We start from the raw sequence: 24,196 nt of genomic DNA, 5'->3' as shown, positions 1-24,196 counted from the left end.
CACTGTCTGGTTGGACACATTTCCTAGTAAATCATCCCTTTCTGCATGGCTTTTTGAGTTCAGACACCCTAGCCCCGAACTAACCAAGAGAAACATCCCAGTTGGTGATGGCTTCTTATTCTGCTTTTTGTTTGTAGCCCCGATTGCCTGTTACTCATGGGATCAGTTCAGAAAGTTCCTTCAGCCAGTCCTTGATTTCTGCCCGGCAGACACAAATGTCCTAACGGTCTCTGCAGCAAATGACCAGTCTCATGACATCAGGCCTACAGCAGGGGAGGCACCGGTATAAATTATGAATTTCTCAATATGCCAGTAACTGCTCCACTGTCATCTTTTCCCTTTAGGATGTCGGTACGTGAGCAATTTGGGCCCAATAAAGGAATTGCAAGAGAAGGCAATACGCGTCTCCTATGGGAACGTGCCTGACAATGTCTGTTTTCCCAGCCATTAATACTGTAACAGACCTTGGGGCTACATGGAAGCGGCAGCCGTGACATCCGTACATCACTCACTCGGGCCTGCACAGCTCCAACAAAACTGAACTCCCTTCCTTCCCCACTAGCAAAAGCTCAGTCTCAATTAGGAGGTGAAGCTGAGGGGAATCAATTAGCAGAGCAGTCCTGGGCTGTACAGTGAAAGGTGAGTCCCTAGGCAGCAGCCCCAAGGCGCGCAGTTCCCACCGCTGTAATTACATGACAAATGGCCAAGTTTGAGTGTGAATACATTTTGTTAATGAAATGCAATTGCTCAGTGTGCTCCAGAGCTACCATGAAACTAGGATTTCCAGAGCTTGCAAAGATCTGAAGTGCCCCCCAACTCCCTTTTCTCTTTCCTGTGCCTCACCCGGACGGCATTTGCGGCTGGGGCAAGCGGGCACTGATTTTCGGCGCCTGCCTTGATTTGTGCTCAGCCCCGCTCTGGCGGCTCGTCTGCCCCCCGCCCAAGGGAGCCTGGGGCCTGCTTCCCCCACCGCAGGGTGCCGTTAGGAAGCGGCGAGTCCCGCCGAGGGAGGAGGAGATGCCGGGGGCGGGAGGAGCCCGGGCCCTGCCAGCGCCACCTCGGGGCTCGCCCGGCGGCCCCATCCCGCCGGCATTTCCTCTCGGCTCCCCGCCTCCGTGACGCGGCCCCTTTCCCTCGGAAGAGGAAGCTGGGTCCCGGGAGCCGCGCCATGACCGTCTCCCCGCGCAACCTGCGCGCCCTGTGGCCGCTCGCGCCCTGCGCCTGCACCGCTCTGCTCTGCCTGTGCCCGGCGCTGCGCGGCCGCGGGGCCGAGGACGGCGCGGGCTGCGGGCCGCTGCTCAAGGGCTCTGCGCTGCTGCTGCTGCTGCTGGGCTACCTGGTGCTGCGCTACCGCGGGGCCGCCGCCGCCGCCAGGCCCGGCCCCCACGCCCCGGCCCCGGCCCCGGCCCCGCGGAGCCGCTCGGCGCGGCGGAGCCTGCTGGAGCGCTTCTACGAGCGGCAGCTGCGGCCGTCGCCGCACGTGCTGGGCCACAGCAAGGCGCACGTGAGCCGCATCGTGGGCGAGCTGGTGCGGGCGGCCAAGGCGCAGGGGCTGCAGCCCGGGCCGCTGGCGCTCGCGCTGCGCGGGGACTTCGTGGGCGTGGGCAGCGCCTACGAGCAGCACCAGGTGCGCGGCGCCGACGCCTTCGACGTGCTGGTGCCGCTGCGGCCGCCGCCCCGCCGCGCGCTGGAGCCGCGGGGCGCGGGGCCCGGCGCCTTCGCCTGCGCGCTGGGCGGGGCGCGGGCCGAGGCCGCGGAGCGCGGCGCGGTGTCGTCGGCGCGGGTGCTGCGCTGGTTCCAGGGCCACGTGGCGCGGTGCCTGGGCGCGGTGCGCTACCGCCTGCAGGAGCGCTGCCGCCTCAGCCTGGCCGCCGGCGCCGGGCCGCCCACCCTGCTGGTGCGCCCGCGCTCCGACTACGTGTGCTGCCACCTGGCGCTGGCCGTGCGCCTCGTGCCCGCCCTGCCGCTGGGCGACGCGCTCTACCTCGTGCCCGCCCGCCAGGCCCTGTGGGCGCTCGACGCCTCCAAGCCCGAGCAGCGGCTGCTGGCCTGGCTCCGCCAGCAGGCCCCGCCCGACTCCTGCCACCTCAAGTGCCTGCAGATCCTCAAGGGGCTGCGGGACCTGAGCGGGCGCGGGCTGGAGGGGCCTCTGGGCGCCCAGTGGGGCCGCGTGCTCTCCTCCTACGCCCTCAAGACGGCCCTGTTCTCCGTGCTGCTGCGCGGGCCCTGGCAGGCCTGGCAGGAGCAGTTCCTGGTGGAGCGGCTGGAGGAGCTGGTGCTGTACCTGTGGGACTGCCTGCGCAAGCGGGTGCTCATGCACTTCTTCCTGGGCAACCCCCACGTGCCCGAGGCGGTGCCCGTGCCCAGGTTCCTCAGGGAGGCCGCCCCCCTCAACCTGCTGGCCGCCTTCGACGCCGCCACGCTGGACGCGGCCGCCACCCAGCTGCTCGCGGCCTGGAGCCAGGCTCCCAAGATCATCAGGATGTACAGCGGCCCCCGGCACTTGAGGAGGAGCCCAGCGCTGTGTCGGCACGTCCCCGAGGCCAGCCAGGAGGCCCAGAGCGACTGAGTGCTGCTGGCCAGCACCACGCTGCCTGAGGAGTGGGTGCTCGAGGCCAGAGCCACCTGGAAAAGTGCCTGAGCTTCCTAGGGGGACTTGTGCCAGCCTGACAGCAGAAATCGCAGCCATTCCCCTAGCCTGGTACACCTAGGAAGCCAAGACTGAGATGACCAAAGCTTTACCACTCTCCAGGTATTTGTGATTTTTCACAGAAGTCTTGTGAAGTTTGCAGGAAGACACTGTCGCTGGTGGATTTTTCTTTTCCTTCAGTCCCTTTTCTGGGACTTGTAAACCCAGTTCAGTAATTGGATGCATTGGATGTGTTCGGACTGACACATGTGGAATCCTGTCTTTAAATTCTAGTCACAAAAGTGACCCCATCCAGAGCTTTCTCCTCCTCTATGCAAAAGAGCGCCCGGGTCAAGGTCCCTGGGATGCAAAAGATGTCAGCACACTTGGGTACTTCATTTGGTGAGAAGGGCGAGAGATCCGGCTGTGAGGGTTTCTTCCTCCTAAATTAGAATTTCTAAGTCATTGCCCAGTGAGACCCTCAGGGTGATCTGTCTAATCTAATCTACTGTGCTAAATGTAGACGAATAATATGCAAATTAATATAACATTAAATTATGAGGTGTAAAAAAGAAACCTGACAACTGTGGGAAGAATCGAGCTGTACGTTTGTATTAAAGTGAAGGTCGTTCTGAAGGATTAGAATAGGATAATACAGCTTGTAGAGGAAAGAAAAATAATAGCACTTTATTTTCATAAAGGCCTTCATGTTGTGGAAATTGGCTGCACTAAGTGTTTGAATATAAAAGAGGCATTATTTTGTTTATTATTAAAAGTGGTTGATAGGCAAGTTGTTTTCAATAAGCCTTTTTGTTTCAATAAGCACACTTTAGGCATAAAGCATTAGTCTTCCTTAGAAGTAGCCTTATATTTAAGGATTACCAAAGAACTGCTTCTTTGCTATAGTGCAGAAGTTTAAAATAATCCACTCCAAAATGTGTTGTTTTTAAGTATTTGTAGCAGCTACATCTCCAATAATGGGGTCCTGGTTGAAGGACCCTAACACACTCTTCTACAAGAGACCAGCAGGTACCATGGGTGGGGTGGCTTTATAATGCTATACTGCAGCAAAATATGTCTGTATTTATTTTGGTGAAGTATTTTGGGGTACCATTTACAATTTTCTGGGACTTGGAACAACGCCATGGTACAGCAAGCAGTTTTTAGACTTAGCATCTCTAGTGTTTGTTCCCTTAGTAGAAACAGTAGCAAGGTAGTTTCCACATGTTGTGGAAAGACTTTTATCTGAATACCTCAGACAACAACATTTCAATTTACTTGGAAGTTAGCACTTACTCTGTTTGCTGTGCATTGTACACTTATCTCATCTTTTTTTCAGCTAAAACCCAAAACTATGGTAGGCCTTATGGGGCCAAGGTTGCATTAAATTATAGTTTGTAGATAAGGCTCAGAAAGTTTCAGAGCGACTTACTCTGTAAAATGTTCTTGGCTTCTGCTAAAAGCAATTGAAGTGTGTGGAACTAAATGCATCACAGGGGGCCTGCAGAACTGCAGCAAAGCGGTCCCAGGTTTTGTTGTTGTTGTTGTAATACAGCATACTACCCTTGTACATACTTAGCTCATATCTTGAAATATAAAATGTATTAAGATCCAAACCCTGCATAAAGTTAAGCACGTGCCTTAAATGTTTTTAGGAGTAGGTCTAATGTGAACTGTAAGCAGTCTTTAATTATAAATTGGTAAATGAATTTGGAGCAGCTGGAAAATTTTGAAATGCCAAAATCAGGCCATAATTGTAGTATGTTGGCATGTTCCCATACTCTTCCCTAACAGTTCTCTGCAATAGAAATTAGCAAACTTTTTAATCTTCAGCTTTTTCAGTTAAAAACATCCCTACATACATGCCAGTTTTATAGGTGTTTTAAAACTTTTTACATCTTTTATGTTCAGGTAATGTCAATTGGTGTGATACTTTCTCAAGTTAGATTATTTCTATATGGGCATTGTGCTTCTCTTTTGCAAATACAAAGGGTATATTTATATTTAAATGTTATTTGTTTGTGGTAATCTAAACCTATGAACGTTCCCTTGGTTGGCTTTTTGGAAGGCTATAATGTGTGTGTATCATCTGGCATGCAAACAAGGGGAGCTAGTCTGCTTTCCCTAGTCACTGGAGTCTTTGCCTGAGGAAAGACTGTAGAATTGGACCAAGGTATTCTGGTTGCCTGTTGCTTGGAGCATTTACTAAACATGTATTCTGACACCAGGGCTACCTTAATGAAATACCTGTTTGTGTAACGTTGTCTTGGAGAGGCAATAATTTGGTGTGTGTTCAATATTCGTTGTTATAATGCATGGAAATGTATTATAGATGTATAAATATTGTATTACTATTCAGTAGTGATGCCACAGAAGGGAAGTTACATGAAGAAATGCATAATAAGGTATGGTGCAGGGTTATCAATAGCTTTGAAAGGTAATTTCAAATGTTGGGGTGAAAGACAAATGAGGAGGACCTGTAACTCTCTCAGCGGGGTAGCCCTATGGATAATCCAAAAGAAAAGGGGTGGGAGTGGTGAAAAATCTTTAGGTGGCTCAAGACAGAAGGTTGGGAATGAGGGTTTTAATCATGCACTACATTAAACAGTGTCTCCAAGCTGTAAGTTAAATACAGATAAGCCTTTATGACTTCATGAAGGCCTCAGTCTTGCATGTTACAGGCAAAACTTGTTGCTTTTCAGCTTGTTAACATAATTGAATCCAACTAGTCCTGACTGGGAGTCCTTGTTGGATACAGAACAATATGTGGGAGGGGGGATTCTTGGTGACGTAAACAACCAAAGCCAGCTTAGGTTCTGATCCTGGACATGCCTTTGGGCTGCTCATATGACTAAGATAAACGTAGGCACAACTGAAGTCAGTGGGACTGGTCAAGTGAATGAAGGTAAGTGTACGCACACAATTGGTTGTAGAATCGGAGACTGCAATCACTAAACTGCACCTCTGTTATTGAGGCATGGGTTGGTATTTACTTTAATAGTTTATCTGCTATAATGCAGATAATGCATGCTCATAGGTATGTTCATATTTGACCAAAGTGACAAGTGACCTTTGGGTTCAGTTTAGTATAGTCATTTTCTACAACACGCAAACTACTCTGGTGTGACTGTTAGTTTCCTGGTGCTATTTTAGGGCTTTATCCAGTAAATATGCATGTGTAGAACTTGACTCTTGTGATTATCCATTGATCCCCTCCCTCCCTGGGTTTGTTCATATAAGTGAAGTTCTGTACAAGTATTTGCAGGATTGAGACCATGAACAGTTACGGTGTAATGTATATTTAAACTGAATGCAATAAAGAACCACATATTACTTAGACACGTGTATTTTAACTACAAAGCCAATTTTGTAAGGTGTAAGAGTTATGAGGTTGTCTTTTTATTGGGGAGGTGGAAGCCACAGTTAATTCATATAAGTTTCTGACTTTGCTCTGTATTTGAAATCAGTATCTTTACAAAGACATCCTCATTTCTTAAGACACTTAAGTATTCCTCCTTATGTTTTGAATCTTTTTGCAGTGTAATACAAATAGTGCTATATGTCTGTCTGGATTAGACATTCGTGGTACAGTTATTTTGACCAAAGATTTAACTGAATAAGTGTTCAGCTGCTATTGTTTTAAGAAAGTGTTTTATATTCTTAAAATGTTAGCCCATTTCTAAACAAATGTTATAAATTCATTTTCTATTTAATAACAAAATACATTTGCACTTTTATTGTTTCTGACCAAGTTGGAGTATTTGTTACCTGTTTTTAATATTTCATTATTAATAAACCGCTGTTTTGAAATAGCTGTGCTTAAGTGATTTTTACGGAGAACTTAAACTTTTGGCTACAGGTGATTGCTCAGTGACAGTTTTCTCAAAAGTGAGCCTAGCACTGTAGACTGTCCAAGGGCACAATCCTGGGATCTGTAGAAGATATCCAGTAACAAAACCTCCCTGGTCCCTTGCGTGTATTGTGGAGTCTTCCTGCATAAAAGCTGTGCAGGCTCAAGCCAATGTTATTCACTGCTTGGAACAAGAAAGAGCGAGAACCATAAAAGAGGAGGGAAGCTGGCCGAGTTGCTCAACACAAGCTTGAAAATGAAGCCATCGAGTTTGTAGGAGGCGGTGCAGCCAGGGCACTGGCTGCAATATTGTCAAGGTGGGACAGGTCAGTTCTATTTTGCTGGTCCCAGCTTTGGGGTTGTACACTAAGAATGCTTGCACACAGATTTAGGGCACAACATCTTGTGCAGACTCAGCCTGTATAAATGCGTGACTGTTTCAGTGTCGTACAACATGGCCCATACTCTGTTTCACACGGAGAGCTCTGTTGAAGGCGGAGGGAGTTGGAAGGATATCCTGCCTTTATAAGCCTTGAGTAAGATGCTAAACCCATATTCTTGTTGCTGGTACCATTGCACACTCCATTTAGAGCAGTGATTCTCAACTTTGTAGACTCAATGCACCCCTTGTCAGACTTGGGGTGCCTCTTGGAAAATACCAGCTCTTAGCTTTCATTCATTTCTTGTCTATGGAAAAATAATAGAGCAATTCTTCTGTAAAGACCTAAGAAAGATCACACCCGGTCAGAATGTTTTTGATGTGGATTTCTATATGAAATTTCTAGGTTTAGCTTGTGAGTTATGATGATGATATGTTTGTGTTTGTACACCCCACAGTGTTGATATAACAAGGATCTTGCGGCACCCTAGGGTGTCACATCACCTTGGTTGAGAATTACTGATTTAGAGAATGGGGAAACAGCAAGATCTCCACCTTCCGTTTGCCTAATAAATACAGGGTAATTCATCTGAAGTCTTTCTTGCCCCTCACATCCACATAAATTAAAAGCTTTTGGAGAGGACTCAAAAGTTTTACAACTGTCTGAAGAATAATCAGCCAGCTGAATTGTTCAGATGATAAACTCACTTCCAAAACTGACTCACATGCCATTGCAGTGATCAGCACCCATGGTGGTTGCTGGTGGGATTGACTCCTTAATTTCAAAATACTTTATTGGTTCAAGTGAAAGCCCTTCAGCAATATATCTCATACTGAGTCCTAGGTTTCTTTTGAGCAGAAAACGAGTAAAGTATGAGAATTTTCCCTTCTCTGATTTAATTAGTTTAGCTGCCTCCCCCCTCTTTTCTTAAATCTAAGGCTTGCACAATTGGTATTAAAGAAAAGCACATTTGTGTCTGACCCATCAAATAAATCGTTTAAAACATCTTCACCTATGTGCAAATGCAATCCTTGTAATGCACTCAAGGTCAGTAGCGAGCTGCTGATTAAGTACTGGTAAAGCAAATCAGAGCTGCCTGGAAGGGAAAGGACTTTTTATGCCTTCCAATTCATAAGACTCCAAGAAATTCAAACATGAGAATTTTGCTCTCTGTTTTTTCATTTCATCTTCAAACACATACCTGTCAAGCCTTTTCCTCTACAAAGGAGGGTACTGAATTTGAACAGTTAGCAGGTGAGTGAGGAAAATGCTCTGGTTCTATTCAGACTATGTAAATATTTGAGCTACGTAGGTCATGAAAAGTGAGTTCAAGGAACTCCCAATGTTTGATCATAATATGTGTCCACTATAGCATTTATTGATATTCATAGATTGTTAGAGGCTGGAAGGGACCTTGCAGATCAACAGGTCCAGCTACCCCACTCTAGGCAGGAGAACAATGGGTCCCAGCGAGGTGACTGTCCAGTCTCCTCTTGAAAACCACCAGGGTAGATGACTGCACCACCTCTGGGGGGAGTTTATTCCACAGTCTAGACACCCTGACTGTGAAGGAGTTTTTCCTGGTATTAAGCCTGAAGCAGCCTTCCAGGAGTTTGTATCCATCGGTCCCGGTCTGCCCCAGGGGTGCCCTAGTGAACAGTTTCTAGAGTTCAGCCCCTCTACCTCTTTTGATGACTATGGCAAGATTTGTAATACCCATGGTCATGGAGAGTTGAATCTCTATATGGATCTGGCTATAAATGGGGTTTCCAGCCCCACATTTCTTGTAACCATATGGTTAGTATTTTAATCCACAGAGTATAATGTGCCACACAAGTACTGTAGATGAATTAGAGGTGGAACAATGAGAGGGAAGGGGCAGTAGGACAGGGTAATATTTAAACCAGAAAAATGCATATTTATTTGAATAAAGCATGTTTATGCTTTGTTTTAGCTATGCAACATAGAGCTGACTTGTTAATATCTTTTTTCCCTTAAGTTACTTACACGAACTGTAATAAGCATTATTAAACCAACAACATTTCCTGAAACTTACTGATAAGACATAGCTTGTCTTTAGCTCAGCATCTGAATTGGAGGCCCCTTGGTATCCACTTAAGGCCTTGCACTTTCTGTTAGACCCCTAAGTGCAGTGCAAACCTCATTCAACCCCATTACCTTGGGGTAGGAAAGCATTATTTTGGAAGAGGGGAGAGGAGAGGACTCGTGTTTTAAAAAGCTCTGAAACCCATACTGGAAGGTATGTAAGGTAACTTCCCCGACGTCTCACAAAGAGCCTACTGTAGACCTGGCAACTGAGTGCATATCACTTGACATCTCCAAACTTTCTCTGTAAAAATAAAACGAGCAAACCTTTGCAAAAGGGATCAGTTCAAGTACGACTTTAATGATGCCCCAATATATGCCAACTACCTCCAAACCCAAAGGAAAAAGACAGCTTTCCTGTCGCAAGGATTTATAAAATAATGTTAGGGCATGGTAGAACATGGCAGTGCATAGGTAGCAGGAAGACAGGAGCAGCTTCACTAAGCTTAGATGGTTACCTTGTGAAAGCTGGTGGCCAGCACTTAAGAAATGGAAGGTGGGGGGAAGAGGGACAAATAATCTCTCTTGTGTATTCCTTTCAGAGAAATAGGAATACATACTTTGCTTGGATTAAAAATTCTGTTGTAAAGAGTTAGAAAACAGTTAAAGGAGGAACAGTAGTAACAATTCACACTGAAATAAGGGTGACAGCTCTTTGAACCATTTCTTAAATTCAGATAGGGGAGAAAATGGTAATTTTTTGTGCAAAGCTCAATTTTATCCACATCGTGCGTTTCAGCAGCGCGGTCAACTTGACTACACAGTTTTGTAGCAGTGGGGGACTGTGTTCTACTTTCCCCCCTGGCTTGCTTCTCTTGGCCTTTTGGCTGAGAGCAAGCAAGATTAAGGGACATCTGAACTCCAAGGCCTCCAGGCTTGGGGCTTGCACGCAGGATGCTTGCCATGGATTTGGGGAGCACCCGAAGCCCCACACTGATGGCCCCGTAGTAGAGCCACACAGACTTGAACAATTGAGCTCTGCTCAGTCAAAATTTGAAACTCGACCATCGGGCTTTGCCCAATAGAATTCAGAATGGATTTGGCCCTTGAAACAAAATTAAAAAAAAAAGATTGTGCTGCCAAACACAATGCTGGAGATAGGCAAGGAAGGACAGCCTTGAGTTTTTGCTCCTTCCAACCCTTGGCTCCTGCAGAACGAAAACCCTGAAATTAAGTATTTTATCTTGGGAACAATCTTTGGGGAGGAAGAAAGAGAATTGCTTTTTGAATGACGTATGCTATCCAGTACAAGAGTACAGTCTGCTGACTTTAAATTGGTGTGAGCTGTAAAAGACAAAGTCTGTGCCTTTCAACAAAGCCTGTGCACATATCAGTTGCAGTTGAGTTGTCCAATTCTTGTTGGCATGACAGATACAGAAATTCCACTCCCTGTATAAGTAAGCATTGGAGCAACAGATACAGAGGAAATGAATCATTCCTCTATTTCTGTTGCAAAAGGCTTCTGTGAACTGAATGGTGGATTATGAATAGCATTTTATTGTATTTCTTTAGATTTCGTCCTACGCTAGGATTCTACCAATGTGTGATACATATAAAAGAAGCAAAAGTCTGTACCATGCCTGTTAATCGGGCTGGTTTAAGTAAGTTGCGTGGACTTGGTTTCTGTCATGAGGCAATTCCTGGAGTGTTCCCTGGAGAGAACTGTTGCTCCCTGCAGTTTCCTGCTCGCCTCTCAGATGGTGGGTGGACTGCTACACAATACAATTGTGGAGGGACATGCTGCGGTACGTGTTTTTTGAGCATAAATCAAAGTCCATTACTCTGAGCACCTAATGTACTCTTGGAGACTTATTTGTTTAACCAGATATGAAAAGAGGAAGTTCAGACTAGTCATAATGATTCTAAAATATGAACACCTCTCCACTTAATCTTTCTATGTGGAGACTGTAAATACTTTCCCAGGAGCTGTGTTAGCTTCCTGGTTGTCCAAACTTGACAAAAGCTGATGAAGTGTTCTAAATAAGAGGTGGGTGAATCCTGACTTGGCCAACATCAATCCTTGTTTCTTCTCTTCTTTTTAAATATTTTATCATTGTTTCCATAATGCTGTGGAAATGAGCAGCACAGATGTGTTTCTTCAATCCCCATTCTCTCAAATTTTGCATTGAAGAGTGGCTCCTGGGCATGTATATCATGTAAGCTCTTTAAGGCAGGGGCTCTCATTTTTGTTCTGTGTTTGTACAGCTTTTAACACAGGTTTGTGACTGGGGCACCTAGATTTTGCCATGAGACAAAAAACTCCACCATCGACTTAGTATCAGAACCCACATAACCTGGTATCATATTCTATTTGAGGAGGTAATAGATGTTAATTAGGTTTTTTGCTGAAAGCAGAGTTTCTGGCTTCTGTCCCTAGTTCTACAAGTGACTGATGTGTGACCTTGGGCAATGCATTTCTGGGCATCAGTTTCCCTTTCTGTATAGTGGCTATAATACTGTCATAGAGCATTGTAATAAAGCTTAATATTTATGAAGGACTTAGCCTTAAATGCAAAGAGATACAGAAGGGCAAAAACAATATAAATGCCAAATCAAAATATCTGTTCAGCATTCTCCTTTTAAAACAGGGTCTTTCATTGGAGAGTTCAATTAATGCATAGTTTTTCAAAGTCTTTTGCAGTTCAACCTGTATGAAAGATGTGACCCATGAGACATGATGCCTGTTTGAGGTAAACTTCATTACAGCTATCTTGTACGTGTGGGAACCGGCCACAGCTTTAATCCTTAACTTGCCTGAGGTCTTGCAGAGAGTCTGTTCCCAGCAGAGGACTAGAACACAGATCTCTTGAGTCCATTTGTCTACTTTTTTGTGAAATTACAGGTAGCACATGGAAGTCCTGTGTTACCGGCTTGGCAATCACGATTGTGTTTCCTGTCCTCATTATGATCTTAGAGAAGAGGAAGATGTGCTACATGGAGCTGTATTTCCACTTTGTGTATGTAATAGGTGGAGTGTGGGAATGCCACAGAAGTTGGGTGGCCAACGAGGTACCTCAAGAATAGAGGAGAGGACAGTTGCGTTTAGTGCAACTGTGCCCAACACCATGAGCATTGCGTGCCTCCCAGGGCTGGGGGGGCATGGCAAGCTCCTGCAGGCGGTGGCGGCAGTGTCAGTGGAGGGGCCGTGGTGGTGGCGAGCGGGGAGCTCCCGCAGGCAGCTGTGGCAGTATTGGCAGCGGGGGCGGATTGATCAGGGAGCACCTGCAGGCAGCCACAGTGGTGTTGGTGGTGTGGGGCGGGGGAGGGTGCCAAGCAGTGAAAAATAGAGGACATAAAGGCATCTGGTTTCATATCAAGAGGACAGAGGACCAGAAAACCAGACTGTCCTCTATAAAACTGGACAAATGGCCACCCTACACAGAAGGATGCTGTGGGTATCATAGCTGCATGCATGATTCTGTCTATTCCAGTCACCCAAATGGTTGTAGCACGGGGTGGGCAATTATTTTGTCTGGAGGACTGCTTACCAAGTTTTGGCAGGCTATTAAGGGCCGCAAGGGTAGCCCCACCCCTTAACTGGTGCCCTGCCCCCGGTTGCCGTCTTGGAACTGGAAGTCCTGCCCCCTAACCCTTGCCAGCAGAAGTCTGTCCCCTTGCCCCCTGGAAGTACTCCTTTCAGCAAGGGGTTTTGTCATCTTAGAAAAATACCAAATTATATTCTAAAAATCAATCATCTACAGCATTCATTAATTTGATTTCAAAAAAATATTTTTGTCCTGATTTACATGTGGTTGTGTAGTATATGTAGAGGTGATTGTATAAAAGCTTAAAATGAAGTCTTACTCTGGTATAATGGGAGGGGCTGTGGGGATGTGGGATTTGGGGATGCTGCGGGTGTGTAGGGGGTGGCTGGGGACGGCTGTGACGTGTGGAGGGGGCGGGTTTGCCCACAGCTCCCCTCAGGGCAGGCAGAGCCCCTACCAGCACTTCTCCAAACCTGGGATCTGTGCTCCTGGCCCCAGGGCACTGGTGTGGGCCCTGTGTCCCACCTGCCGCCACTCCCCCCTCCATCTGCCACCACTACCCTTCTCTTGCCACTTCCCCATCCCCCCCACCCCACTCACCGCTCTGGCACCATGTCCCAGATGCACGGCCAAGACTACCAGACAGCAGGAGCCGGACCAGCCCTGCCAGCACCGCATGGATCCAGCCAAGAATTGCAGGGGCCAGGCCAGCTCCTACTGAGTCTTGCAGCCTGGCACTATAGCCGGGAGCTACGTGGTGCCAGAGCAGCGGGCAAGGGGTGGGGAATGACAGCAGGCAGGAAAGTGGGGAAATGGCAGTGGCAAGTGGGGGAGTAGCAGCAAGTGGGTGTGCAGCCAGCAGTGCCCACGGTGGATCCACAGAGCCCCTGCTGGCCTGCGCTCCCACTGTCCCCCTCTGGGCCCTGGCCCTGGGACACCAGGCGGGCCCTGTGTTCCCACCCGTGTGCCCACTACCCCTTCTTATCTGAACTTCCAACTTCAGTGGAGGGAGGCGGGAACAGCCCAGGGTCCCAGGCTAGAGGCTTGGGAGTGGCTTCTGGCTGGGGCTGGGTCAGCCTTGCTGCAGCTGCAGGGTCCTGCTGCTGGCTCCTCCTGGGACTTGCTGCCCCTGGTGCCTTGCCATCTTTGACAGACAGCCAGGGTAGATGAATATTAATTTTTCTGAATTTTTTAGGGGCCCCACTGGCCAGACAGAATGGCCCTGGTGGGCCTGATCCAGGTCGTGGGCTGTATTTTGCCTGCCCTTCTTGTAGCAAGTACATTTTAAACAAGCATATTCTAGAACTGGTGCTATAATTTGGATTTTTTTTGAGGTAGGATACTGCCATATAAAGCAGAGGGCAGCCCTTTCCCTTACCTCAGAGATAATTAAATAAAGCAGACTAGGATGTGATGATGAACTTGGCTTGAAGGACTGCTCATACAAACTCAGCTTCTGTATATGAATCTGTGAGAGGATAAAATTGAACATAATCTCCACACGCTTCCAAATATTACTGCAGCCTAACTTGATTAAGAATGAATAAGGCTTAGGGCAAAGTCACTGCATGGTATACTCCCCCCCAAAAGAGTAAAACATTTCCCAAAGTCCCTAGTTCTTATTTTTTTCCTCTTTTTATGAAGTAAAGCTTTAACACATTAATGAAATGATAATGATAAATGAAAACACATTACTGTTTTAGGGACATGGCTATAATCTCGTCCCTCCCATGTTTTAAGCTTTGAACCTGCAATAATTTTGTACATATGCTTCATTCAATGAATACAGGTCATCTCTGAAGTTCGTTAGACAAAGTGTGAAGAAGTCAGATCCTTGTTATTTTCAGGCAAATCAAGAATGACTCGTTGATGGAATTGGTCCATGCTTACATTTGTGCAGCTGGGATCACACCTGGCCCTGCACATAGACATTAGCAGCTGGCTTTGAGTAGTTTAAGATCAGAAGAAAATTCTTTCAGACTCCTCACAATTTTCCAAAATATTTTCTCTGTAACTTTCGTGGAAGCAGAGGTCACAGTTCAGATTTTGCATTCCATCTGCTGAAACGTCCCTTGCAATTTCATATGAATAAACATTGTTTTCTTCCAGTCCCTAACTATTGTGCTCTCCTACACAGCTACATTTCAGTGGTTGGAGATGGGATATTTTTAGAGAAAGGGTCCTTGCTACAAGTTCAGGGCTTTTCTTAAAGTCAAAGGGTCATGTGAATGTAGTACTTGGCTATCCTTTGAGTAGCTAGTTGTGAAGTGCTGAGAGAGGATTTCTTTTAGTTGCAAGTCCTTGTTATCATTGGTTGTGAACAAGACTTCCCATCACTTTCTCATGCTCTGTCCCATCTCTGGTCCCAGTCTACTTATCTGCAGGGGTCATTATGGTTGCCATGCATAAAGAGAACGTGGAGTGCAGCTTGTGAAGCAGAGGAGCAACCAGGAAGTATGTCATATGTGCTGCTCCAAAGCTTAGTAGTGTGAAGGGTGCACTGGGTTATTGCTGCTTTACTTTGATTAGTGTGTGCATTTCTAGGTTGTGTGTTTTCTTTTTCTAGGAATTGGTGCCAACCTGCAGAGGGTACAGCAGGAATAAGGCCTTTGTGGGGAGGGAAGCCTGAAGCCAGTGAATAGCCATTGCTTTTGTCTCATCTGAAAAACCAGGACAACCTTTAGGGTGAAATTGGTGCATACCAATGGAATACAGGCATTTGACTACTGTCCTTCTTACTATGTTTAGTCAGACCGGGAGAGGATGCTTTATACAAGCGGTCAGACTCTATGATCCCATGGGCTCTTCTGGCCTTAAGATCTAGGAATTAAGGTTGCTTTTCTTAGAACAAGAAGTTACAACTTGATAACAAGTTCAATTCCAAGTCTAAACGCTGGCAAACCTTGGAGGCTTTTGGATATGGGGTTTTGTTTCAGTCTATGATGAAGGTGCAGTTGGCTGCAAACTTCCAGTCTAAACCCTGGACTTTCTGAAAGTTTGGATTGAGGAAGTGTATTTGTTTGGGTTGTAGACACAGGAAAGAATAGCACTTTACCATGCCAGTATGTCTTTAAACTACTGAATTTCATGGTATTGTGTGATACACTATTTTCCACATCTGCTTGCAGGATTAAGAGGAAGACAGCTGTAACATAATTAGCTAGCAGACTTTGAAGTAACATTAAAAAGCAGGTCTTATAATAAAAATACTTTTGCCTGTTACTTAATATTTAGAAAAAATGTGTCAGTGGGAAGAATGATTTAGCAACTGCATCTGAATAATCCAAACTGCTCCATGCTGTTTAAGTATCTGGGGTATTTTTTTTTCTGAGACCCCCCAAGTCAACTGTAGTTAAATTATCTGACTTTAGGTCATGTTTAATGACTGTTCCAATGCAACTTTCCTTTTCATATCCTGCAGCTTAAAATCCCCTTTGACAAATTTTGCTGTATTTCACAGCCATTCAGTCTAGGATTACAGTTGGTTAAATGTAAGTTATTTTTAAAACATTTTTGCATTATTATCCCGATAATGAGGACTTTCTAGTCAATGTCAGAGTGGAAATAGTTAGAAGCGAATTAACCAATATTCTCACCTCTTTTTTTAATCTGATTTAATAATATTAAGTGATTTTAAATGCTCTTTTGAAGAGGGAAAGAATATTTGAAAATGACTTTGAATTGAGAGAACAGAATATATTTTTTAGTACAATAATTATTTTTTTCTACTGTTTAGGGAAGATGTGTGCATTGTATTAGTATAAGTCTGCAGCAAATCTATAGAATAAAACCTAAAAATTTGCACATTTACTTCACCGTTCATCTACAAAGTCTTAAATTGATGATTCTGAGTAAACTTTTGGGCTCAGATTGGTTTTCTTCTTCACATGTAGAAGAGGGATGGGAAGAAGAGGCACAACCATTTTGGAAACCAAGACAAATTCTCTGAGGATTATCTGCCTTATGGCTGAAGTACAAGACTGGGGCTCAGAGCTCTGAATTCTGTTCCTTATTCTTTCGCAGAAATTTCCGTTAGACCCCGGGTAAGTCACGTTCTTGTGCTCAAAGATCAACTCTACTTGACAAGAATGATCACTTAATCATGTGGTGCCTCTTTTCCTATCTTTAAAATGGGGATAAGACTTATTTGTCTCACAGACTACCGTTGGTAAAGTGTTTTGAGGTGTTATGTAAGTAGAATAAGAATGAGGCTTACTTCTACAGAAATTTTGCCTGGGTAGCAAGTATGGGATTTGCAGATGCTTTTGGTAGTGTCTGCAAAAAACTCTTATACAAAAATTCTTGTCCAGCATCTGCCAACAACTAGAAATACAATCTTTAAAAATAAATTCACAAATACAGCAGCCAAATCCTCAACCCTTATAACTCAAATAAGCCAACCATAAACACAATGAATCACAAAGTCAAATGAACAAAAATGTCCCTACTTCCTTATAAATCCTCTCCTCAGAGGATTTATTGTGAGAGTGCTTGGGGTTTTGCAGCATTACCTAAAGGTTAACACATGCAGAGTATTTGGCGGTCAAAAGTGGGAATAACTTCCAGATCTCAACAAACCCCGTGACTAAAGCATCAGCAGGCACCGGTTCTCAAAAGACTCTTCTTTTGAGGCAGCTGAAGCAATGTGACACGAGGAGAGAGAGGACATTTCATGATTAAGCAAGGTGCAAGCCACTAATGTCCAGTCTTTTATACAAAATGTAGGTCATAGCAGGAGGACCTTGAAGAATTGTGTTAAACAAAGCTTAGTAGTTGGTTCAGGCAGGGAAAACTTGTGTTTACCATTGTCAGCTGATTATACATTAGGGCTGTGCGAAACAGCACTGTTCTGTTTTGACTTGTGTTTCGACGTTTTGATGGAACAGTGTTTTGTTTCGAATTTTGTTTCGATTTGAAACTGCTGTTCCATTTTGTTTGGTCGAAACAGTGAAGCCATTTCGATGCTGTCTTAATGTTTCGCCCATAGGCTATAATGGGGAAGCTTGAAACAGCCTCTCTCATCCGGCAGTCAGATGGAGGCCTGCAATCCCAGGAGGACTGTGGGGCCTGCACCAATCCTCCAGGTGTTGCGGGCTCCCGATCTGCCTGCCAGATGAGGGAGGGAAGCCGGGTGCTACTGCCTGGGCCCAGCACCAGCAGGCCACTAGTCCCAGGCAGCAGCGCCCGGCTTCTCTCCTCTGGCAGGCAGATCAGGCGCCACAACCCCGGGAGGGCTGCGGAGGCTGTGCAGTCGGGCTCAGTTCCCTTCCCCAGCCTGATCGAGCTGTGGAAGGGAAGTAAGCCCCATTGCTTAGTTCCCCTCCCCAGTGCGGCGATCCTTCGGGCTGGGGAAGGGAACTCAATTGGGCTGAGTTTCCTTCCCCAGCCTGATCCTAGCGCTGGGGAGGGGAGCTCAGCTGGGCTAATTTGAAACTCGAAACATTTCAAAACTTTTGAAACATTTCGACTGCCCTCATTTTGTTTCAAGGCTGTTTCAAAGCCCTTTGTTTCATTTTGATTTCACTGTTTCAAGCTCAGAATGAATTGAAACAGTGTAGAAACAAAACAGCTGGCGAAATTTCGCATAGCCCTGTCGTCCGTCACCCTAGGCTTCCAATACTTGACTGTTAAATGCACCATGAGCCCCATCTACGCTGAGTCTACAACAAGGCAAGTCATGGTCAGCATTGTGTTCGTTAACACTATTCTGCGAGGTCAGGTTCTAACACAGCCTAATTTTCTGTGAAGATCAGGCTGTGAGAACTTGTTCCCGTATATCGAGAAGTGGTATTTATATTCTTGATAAAGTAATATACAATAATGACTTCCTGATGGGGGATGGGGTAGGAGAGGCTGTATTTTTTTCTCTCTGCTTTTCATAGGAAGAGCTTTAGCAGAGTAGATTGCATCATTCAATCACAGTTCTTGACAGAACATATGCTATGGACAGAATAGAATGCATGTGTGAGAAGAAGAAAGTCACTGTGATTATTCAGCGCACTAAATACATTATAAATGATATAAGGCAACAGGGGTCTGAGGTTTTTAGATCAAATTTAGATACTTTATCTGGAGACTTACAGAAAAGAGAGAAATGTGCTTTTCCTGATACTGCCAATTAGGGAGTTTCCAGGTGGCCTGATAATAATCCAGATGCACTACAGAAGATGTGGAATCAGCAGCGGCTGTTTCTGAAGTAAAGCAGAATAGTGCTTTAGAGGGCATAATAAATGCACAGGAGGAGAGCAGAGAGCCTGATGGCTAATTCTTTATTACGTTTGTAGAGAGGCAAGTGGAGTGTGAGGGATATGAGGGATACAACAAAAAGAAGAAAACCTGGAGGCAGATCATGTTAAACCAGAAAGGGATAATGCTGAAGAAAATTACAGAGGACAATAGAGAGAAAGGAGCAGGAATAAAGAGCGGTTAGCCATTATCTTCAGTGTGAAAGCAAAGGAACCAGGGAAATAGGATCCCGGATCTACAAGTGTCTGTGTTCACAGGCAGAGAGAGGTTCACTGGAGGAATTTAGAGGGAGTTAAGACAGAAGGCTGGGTGACAAATGGATCTGGGAAATCTTGGCTTCCAGCTCTAGGCCGTCTGACTTCAAGCCAATTCCCAGTAGACCTCACTGAAGTCACCATCATAGTGAGCGTGAAACGGTGTTCCGTTCCCTGGCTTCTGCAGCGAGAGTGTAGAATAAAATATACTGCGGGGACAGAGAGGGGAGATGGTTTCCCTCGGATTCTGCAAATCCCTGGAGCCTGGTGACACTGGAAGACAGAAAGCCTTGGCCATTCGGAGAAAGAGAGAGAGGCAGGAGCATAATCAGCCTCTCCCTGCCCCAAATGGAGCAATGTGGTGGCCACCTCATATGGGAACCAAAGATTATCTTGCAGCTAGGACACTGTCCTGGGGCTTGGAAGGCCCACTTCAATGCCCTCTTCCCCCACATATATCCTGGAGAACTCAAGACAAGTCACTCTCTCTTTCTATTTCAGCTCCCCATACGTAAGTTTGGGATAATAATCTTTCTCTATCTGTATCTTCCCGGGATGTGCTGTGAGGGTAAATGCATTCAAGATTATGATACTACAGTCATGGAAAACCACATCAGAACCATAGCTAGATTGGATAATGACCCTAGCAGTGACTTCAAATATAAGATACGGACACCTAGGCACAGAAAAGCCTCATAAGCAACTCAAGGAGAACTAACTTTCAGTGAAATCCTGTCAGAGCAGATCATGATCCTCAGGCAGCCCCTGAAAAGAGCATACTGAACAATGGGAGGCTCTGGAATTAAGCTAACCCCCTTGCTACGGCAAAGTGGAAAACTTGAAAGGGGTGCCAAGAGCAGCAGGGAAGCACTGCCAAGAATGGGCTACCAAGTAAAACAGTATTCAGAGATAGGAGGCTTATTTTTATACATAGTGGTAGCTGACGGACTATTTCAATGGTTTTGAGTAACTGTGATAAGATCTCAGCATGGGAAATGCGGAGTTATGCATCCCATCTTATCTCACACAGCCACTTCATCCCCTCCCTCTGCTCTTGTGGGGCAGCGAATGTTTGGATGAAATTAAAATCCTTTGAAGTAGTGGGCTGATTTTCATTTTTCCCTACTTCAGTGTGTTGCTTGCTTTTTGGAGTTAGTTTTTGCCTGCTGCAGGAAAACAGCACAGCATCAAGGTCAGTTTGAGCGTGGGTTTTCACAGTCATAGAAAATTAAGGTTGGAAGGGATCTCAGAAGGTCATCTAGTCCAACCCTCTGCTCAAAGCAGGGCCATCCTCAACTAGATCATCTCAGCCAAGGCTTTGTCTAGTTGGGTCTTAAAAACCTCCAAGGATGGAGATTCCACCACTTCCCTGAGTAGCCTGTCCAGTGCCTTTCTACCTACCTAGTTTTTCCAGGTATCTAACCTAAACCTCCCTTGCTGCAACTTGAGACCATTGCTCCTTGTTCTGTCAACTGCCACCACTGAGAAGGGCCTAGCTCCAAATGTTGGTACTACATGATTTGAACACATCTATTACTGAGCCAGATGTGGTTGGAGGACTTACCAAAAGCATGTTTTACTACCTTACTAGGCCAGGCGTTCTGACTCCAGTATATCCTCAGATGTTTTAGCTTGGTTTATTATGGGCTTGATTTTCCATGCATACCAGTTTCATGCTGGTGCAACAACTCTGACGTAAACTGGAGTTCTTCCTGATGTGACCTACGATAAACAAAAGGAGATGACTACCAGTTGTGTAGACCTAGTGATGCCAAATACATTTTCTATTTAAGACAAAAATATTTCATTTTTTCAAGTCTGACTCTATATAGCGTTGGCATGTCCTGCACATGGTGACACACAGTATGTATACTGTAAAATACACAGTCTGACACATTTCACACTGCATGGGGTGTTGTAAAAGTTAACTTGTCATCCCATCAAATAGAGTGGTTTACGCTGAATACTGGAGGAGCTGAACTTAATTAGCCAAAAGTGAATTTGTAATTAGATTTTGCAATAACCACCTGTTGACTTTGTTTCGAATCCATCATATTCTTCAGGTTAGCACTCTGTGTGCACCTATAATTCACCTGTCACATATTTGGTGATAAAATGTAATCTAGAAATCTTTAAGCAGTCAGTCAACATTTTTAGAAGTTTCTCAATCTGAATCAAATAGCATGTGTATTTTTAAATAGAAGTATATTGAGCATAGGATTTTACTATCTAACAAAATAGAGTAAACTCAGTGTAAAATGAATAGGAATATTGAAGGTCAAAGTGGACTAGATAGCTAGATAGTATCTTTGTCATCTTTTTCTTGGGTCAAAATATTTAGATAGCACTTGCAAAATGTGTCCCATGTTGAAACCAAAGGTCTGGTCCCACAAATTTATGAAACGTACCACAGTCTTTTCAAATGACCTGTCCACTTCATTTTTCTTTTTTACCCTACAGTGGGCATGCCTACATGTGCATTAAGGTGTTTTTCCTAATGTGCATTAAATTTTGTACCTCCAATGTGAGGTATTAAACAAATGTGCATTAGGCTGGTTTAATGCGCAGTAATGAATACGCACCGTTTTTAAGTGGCACTTAATGTGCAGGTGCCTATTTTACAGTGCATTAGAGTAATAGCATGCTTTTTTATGTGATGCTTTAATGTGCAGTAAAATAGGCTACTGTATATTAAAGTGTGTGTGTAGATGCACTCACTAGTATGCAGTTTCCTTTTCCCCCCTCATTTCTGTATTTCTAGAAATGCAGCAAATCACGGTACCTATACACATAATGCAAAGTTTATGACATGTTCTAGCTGAATGTGACTCACTGCATTTTGGTTTTCATGAGTTAGCTAACTTAAGCCTTTGTTCTCTGTCTTGTAATATGGAAAAATCTGTGTAATCTTCTATTGCAACCAACAGTAAGGCGGCTGTAAGTCAAGATGAAAAGAGTGAGGATATTCAGAATAAAAGCTGGTACTTCATTTATGCTCGTTGTGGAATAAAAAATTATTTCAGCAAACAGGAAAAATGGTAAAATGACATCACTTAAGTACATAGTCATATGCTTAATACTGCCTGAAACAAAGTTATGAAAGTTTCACTGTAATCATTTTCTGTTGCAATTAAGCTTTAAAAGCAGGCATTACCCTCAAGCAGGGGGAAAGTGGAACTAATGAAAGAAATGTAAGGCCTGTTGAAGTCATGGCATTCAGTGGGAACCACTGGCGACGTGTAGGGGTTGCATGCTTGCCAACACCACACCACCACCGCCTCTGCCGTGACCCCCAGCCTCTGGAGGCACATGTTGTGCATGGTGGAACAGGGTTAAATGTTAACTATACTGCTGAATTCTTCTACAGTAGCACTGTAATGCAGAGAGCAAAGACCGCTATACTTAGGTTGCTTTAAATTTTAAGCATTATGCCTCCATAATTTGCAGCTGGAAATTGAAATTTTGTGGGGTCAGGAAAGTGCCTCTTACTGTGAAAATCTGTTCAAACTGGGCTACTCCCCATATCCTTTGCTCAGTAGGGCCTGTTAAAGCTCCTCAGTGCTCTATCAGCTCAGCCCAAGTGACTCATGTGGCTGAAATTGTAGATAAGATCCAAGTAAAATGGATTTATCATCCTTTTCACTTCCATCGAAATACTCTTTGTAAGGGAAGGTGCAAGGAATCAGGAAATTATGATTTAAAGTTGCTGTTTCTGATGAATGAGGACAATAATCCTGTCTCCTTCAGATCCCTTATTGTTGACTAGGGCCTTATGTTCTCACTGAGAATAGAGCCCAGGTACAAAGATGACCAGCCCCAGTCTCATCCCATTAGGCACATGTCTCTCCGAATGAGTCTGTAGAATAAGCTGCCTGGCTATTCATAGATGTGCAACCTACTGTTTCAGTGTTATGCGTCCTCCTCTATTGCTGGGTACACAAACAATAGCAGCCTATTCTTGCCACCTGCAATTGTAGCTCCCATGCTAAGGGTCTGGCTGGAGTCCAGCCCAAATTCCCTTGTTGTGTAGCAGGGTGTGTCTACATAGTTTCATAGGGAAACACTGGCCTGGAGCCTTTATTAGAGCATTCCTCCAACAAGTCCGTAATTTGGCAGGTGCAAAGGTGGTGTTCAGAAAACAGTGCAGAATTGAGCCCAAAATAGTCATGCCGCTGCTAGACCAAACTCCCACTGAAGTACAATTGACTTTGATGGCCTCAGGACCAAGCCCCAAACGCAGTTTGCAAGGCTTCCAACCTCCGTTGTTGTGGAGAGCAATGTTTCCAATGCTTTGTTTGGCCCTTGCAGGCGGCAGCATACTCGGTGCCTTCCAAGCCATGAAACAAGAGAGGAGTTTTAAGAATAAACGCAGCTTACAGGCTCCTGCTTATAGATTATTCCACATCTACATCCTTATCTCTGTTTAGCAGAACACTTACAATCTGTAAGGGGTTTCTCTGTAGATGGTCACAGCCAGCATGCAGTATAAAATACTACTGGGCCAGAATGGGTTAAATGAGCCAGCCACATGCCAGAGAGTGAAGAATCAGGCCTCAAATATTAGGATGTATTTCAAATTGTATTTTTCCACCTTTGTAATTGTCTGATTAGTAAATCAGCAATGTGGTGGGAGGAAGCCTGGTTTTGACCTCTGGGCTTTTGCTTGGTGGGGTTACAAGTGAGATAAGCGTAACTTCATTTTGGCAACGTTGCACTTGCCAGGGATTAAGAGGGAGTCAATGATGTCTGAGATTTCTTCACTTCAAAGAAACTGTACAAGGATTTTTTTCCCCATTGAACATTAGGGAGTGGGAGAAAGCCCCTCATCTCAGAATTGAGCATGGGGAGGGGAAGGGGGGCAGGCAGCTGCTGTGACTCTGGCCCCAGCTCTGACCCCAACCCAGGGTCAGGGTCAGAGTGACAGCTGCTGCCTGCCCCCTGCTGTCTCTGCACCCCTCTGCAGCCTCGGGCCTTCTCTGCAACAGCTCCCTGCCATGCCCCTTCTCCGCACTGGCTGGCTCTGCTAGCTCAGCCTGGAGCACAGAGCCCAGCCCAGCCCCGTAGCAGCGGTGTCAGCTCTGTGCTCCTGCTACAGGCCAGGCTGGAGTCCTGCTCGGTGCCCCCAGGCTGCAGCAGGGACGGAGCCTGCTGGTGCTGGAGCAAAGGGAAGGGTGAGATGGAGGGGCAGGCAGGGGGTAAAGACTATGGGGGGAAGGGGTGGTGGGGACTTGAGTTTGTGGGGGGGC

At 45.4% G+C, this 24,196-nt stretch overlaps 1 protein-coding gene across 1 annotated transcript; it reads left to right on the top strand.

Annotated features, from left to right (window-relative positions):
* Positions 1-1,143: 1,143 nt before the first annotated feature.
* ITPRIPL2 (ITPRIP like 2) lies at positions 1,144-6,439 on the top strand. The gene has a single exon (XM_090024577.1). The coding sequence runs from the start codon at positions 1,169-1,171 to the stop codon at positions 2,567-2,569; it is 1,401 nt and encodes a 466-aa protein (XP_089880703.1). The 5' UTR covers positions 1,144-1,168; the 3' UTR covers positions 2,570-6,439.
* Positions 6,440-24,196: the final 17,757 nt, after the last annotated feature.

Source organism: Crocodylus siamensis, chromosome 12 (assembly GCF_052110815.1).
Source record: "Crocodylus siamensis isolate JL-2025a chromosome 12, ASM5211081v1, whole genome shotgun sequence".
In the NCBI taxonomy this organism is placed as follows: domain Eukaryota; kingdom Metazoa; phylum Chordata; order Crocodylia; family Crocodylidae; genus Crocodylus; species Crocodylus siamensis.
Note: the sequence above shows the minus strand (reverse complement) of the source record. Positions and strands in the feature narration are given on the sequence as shown.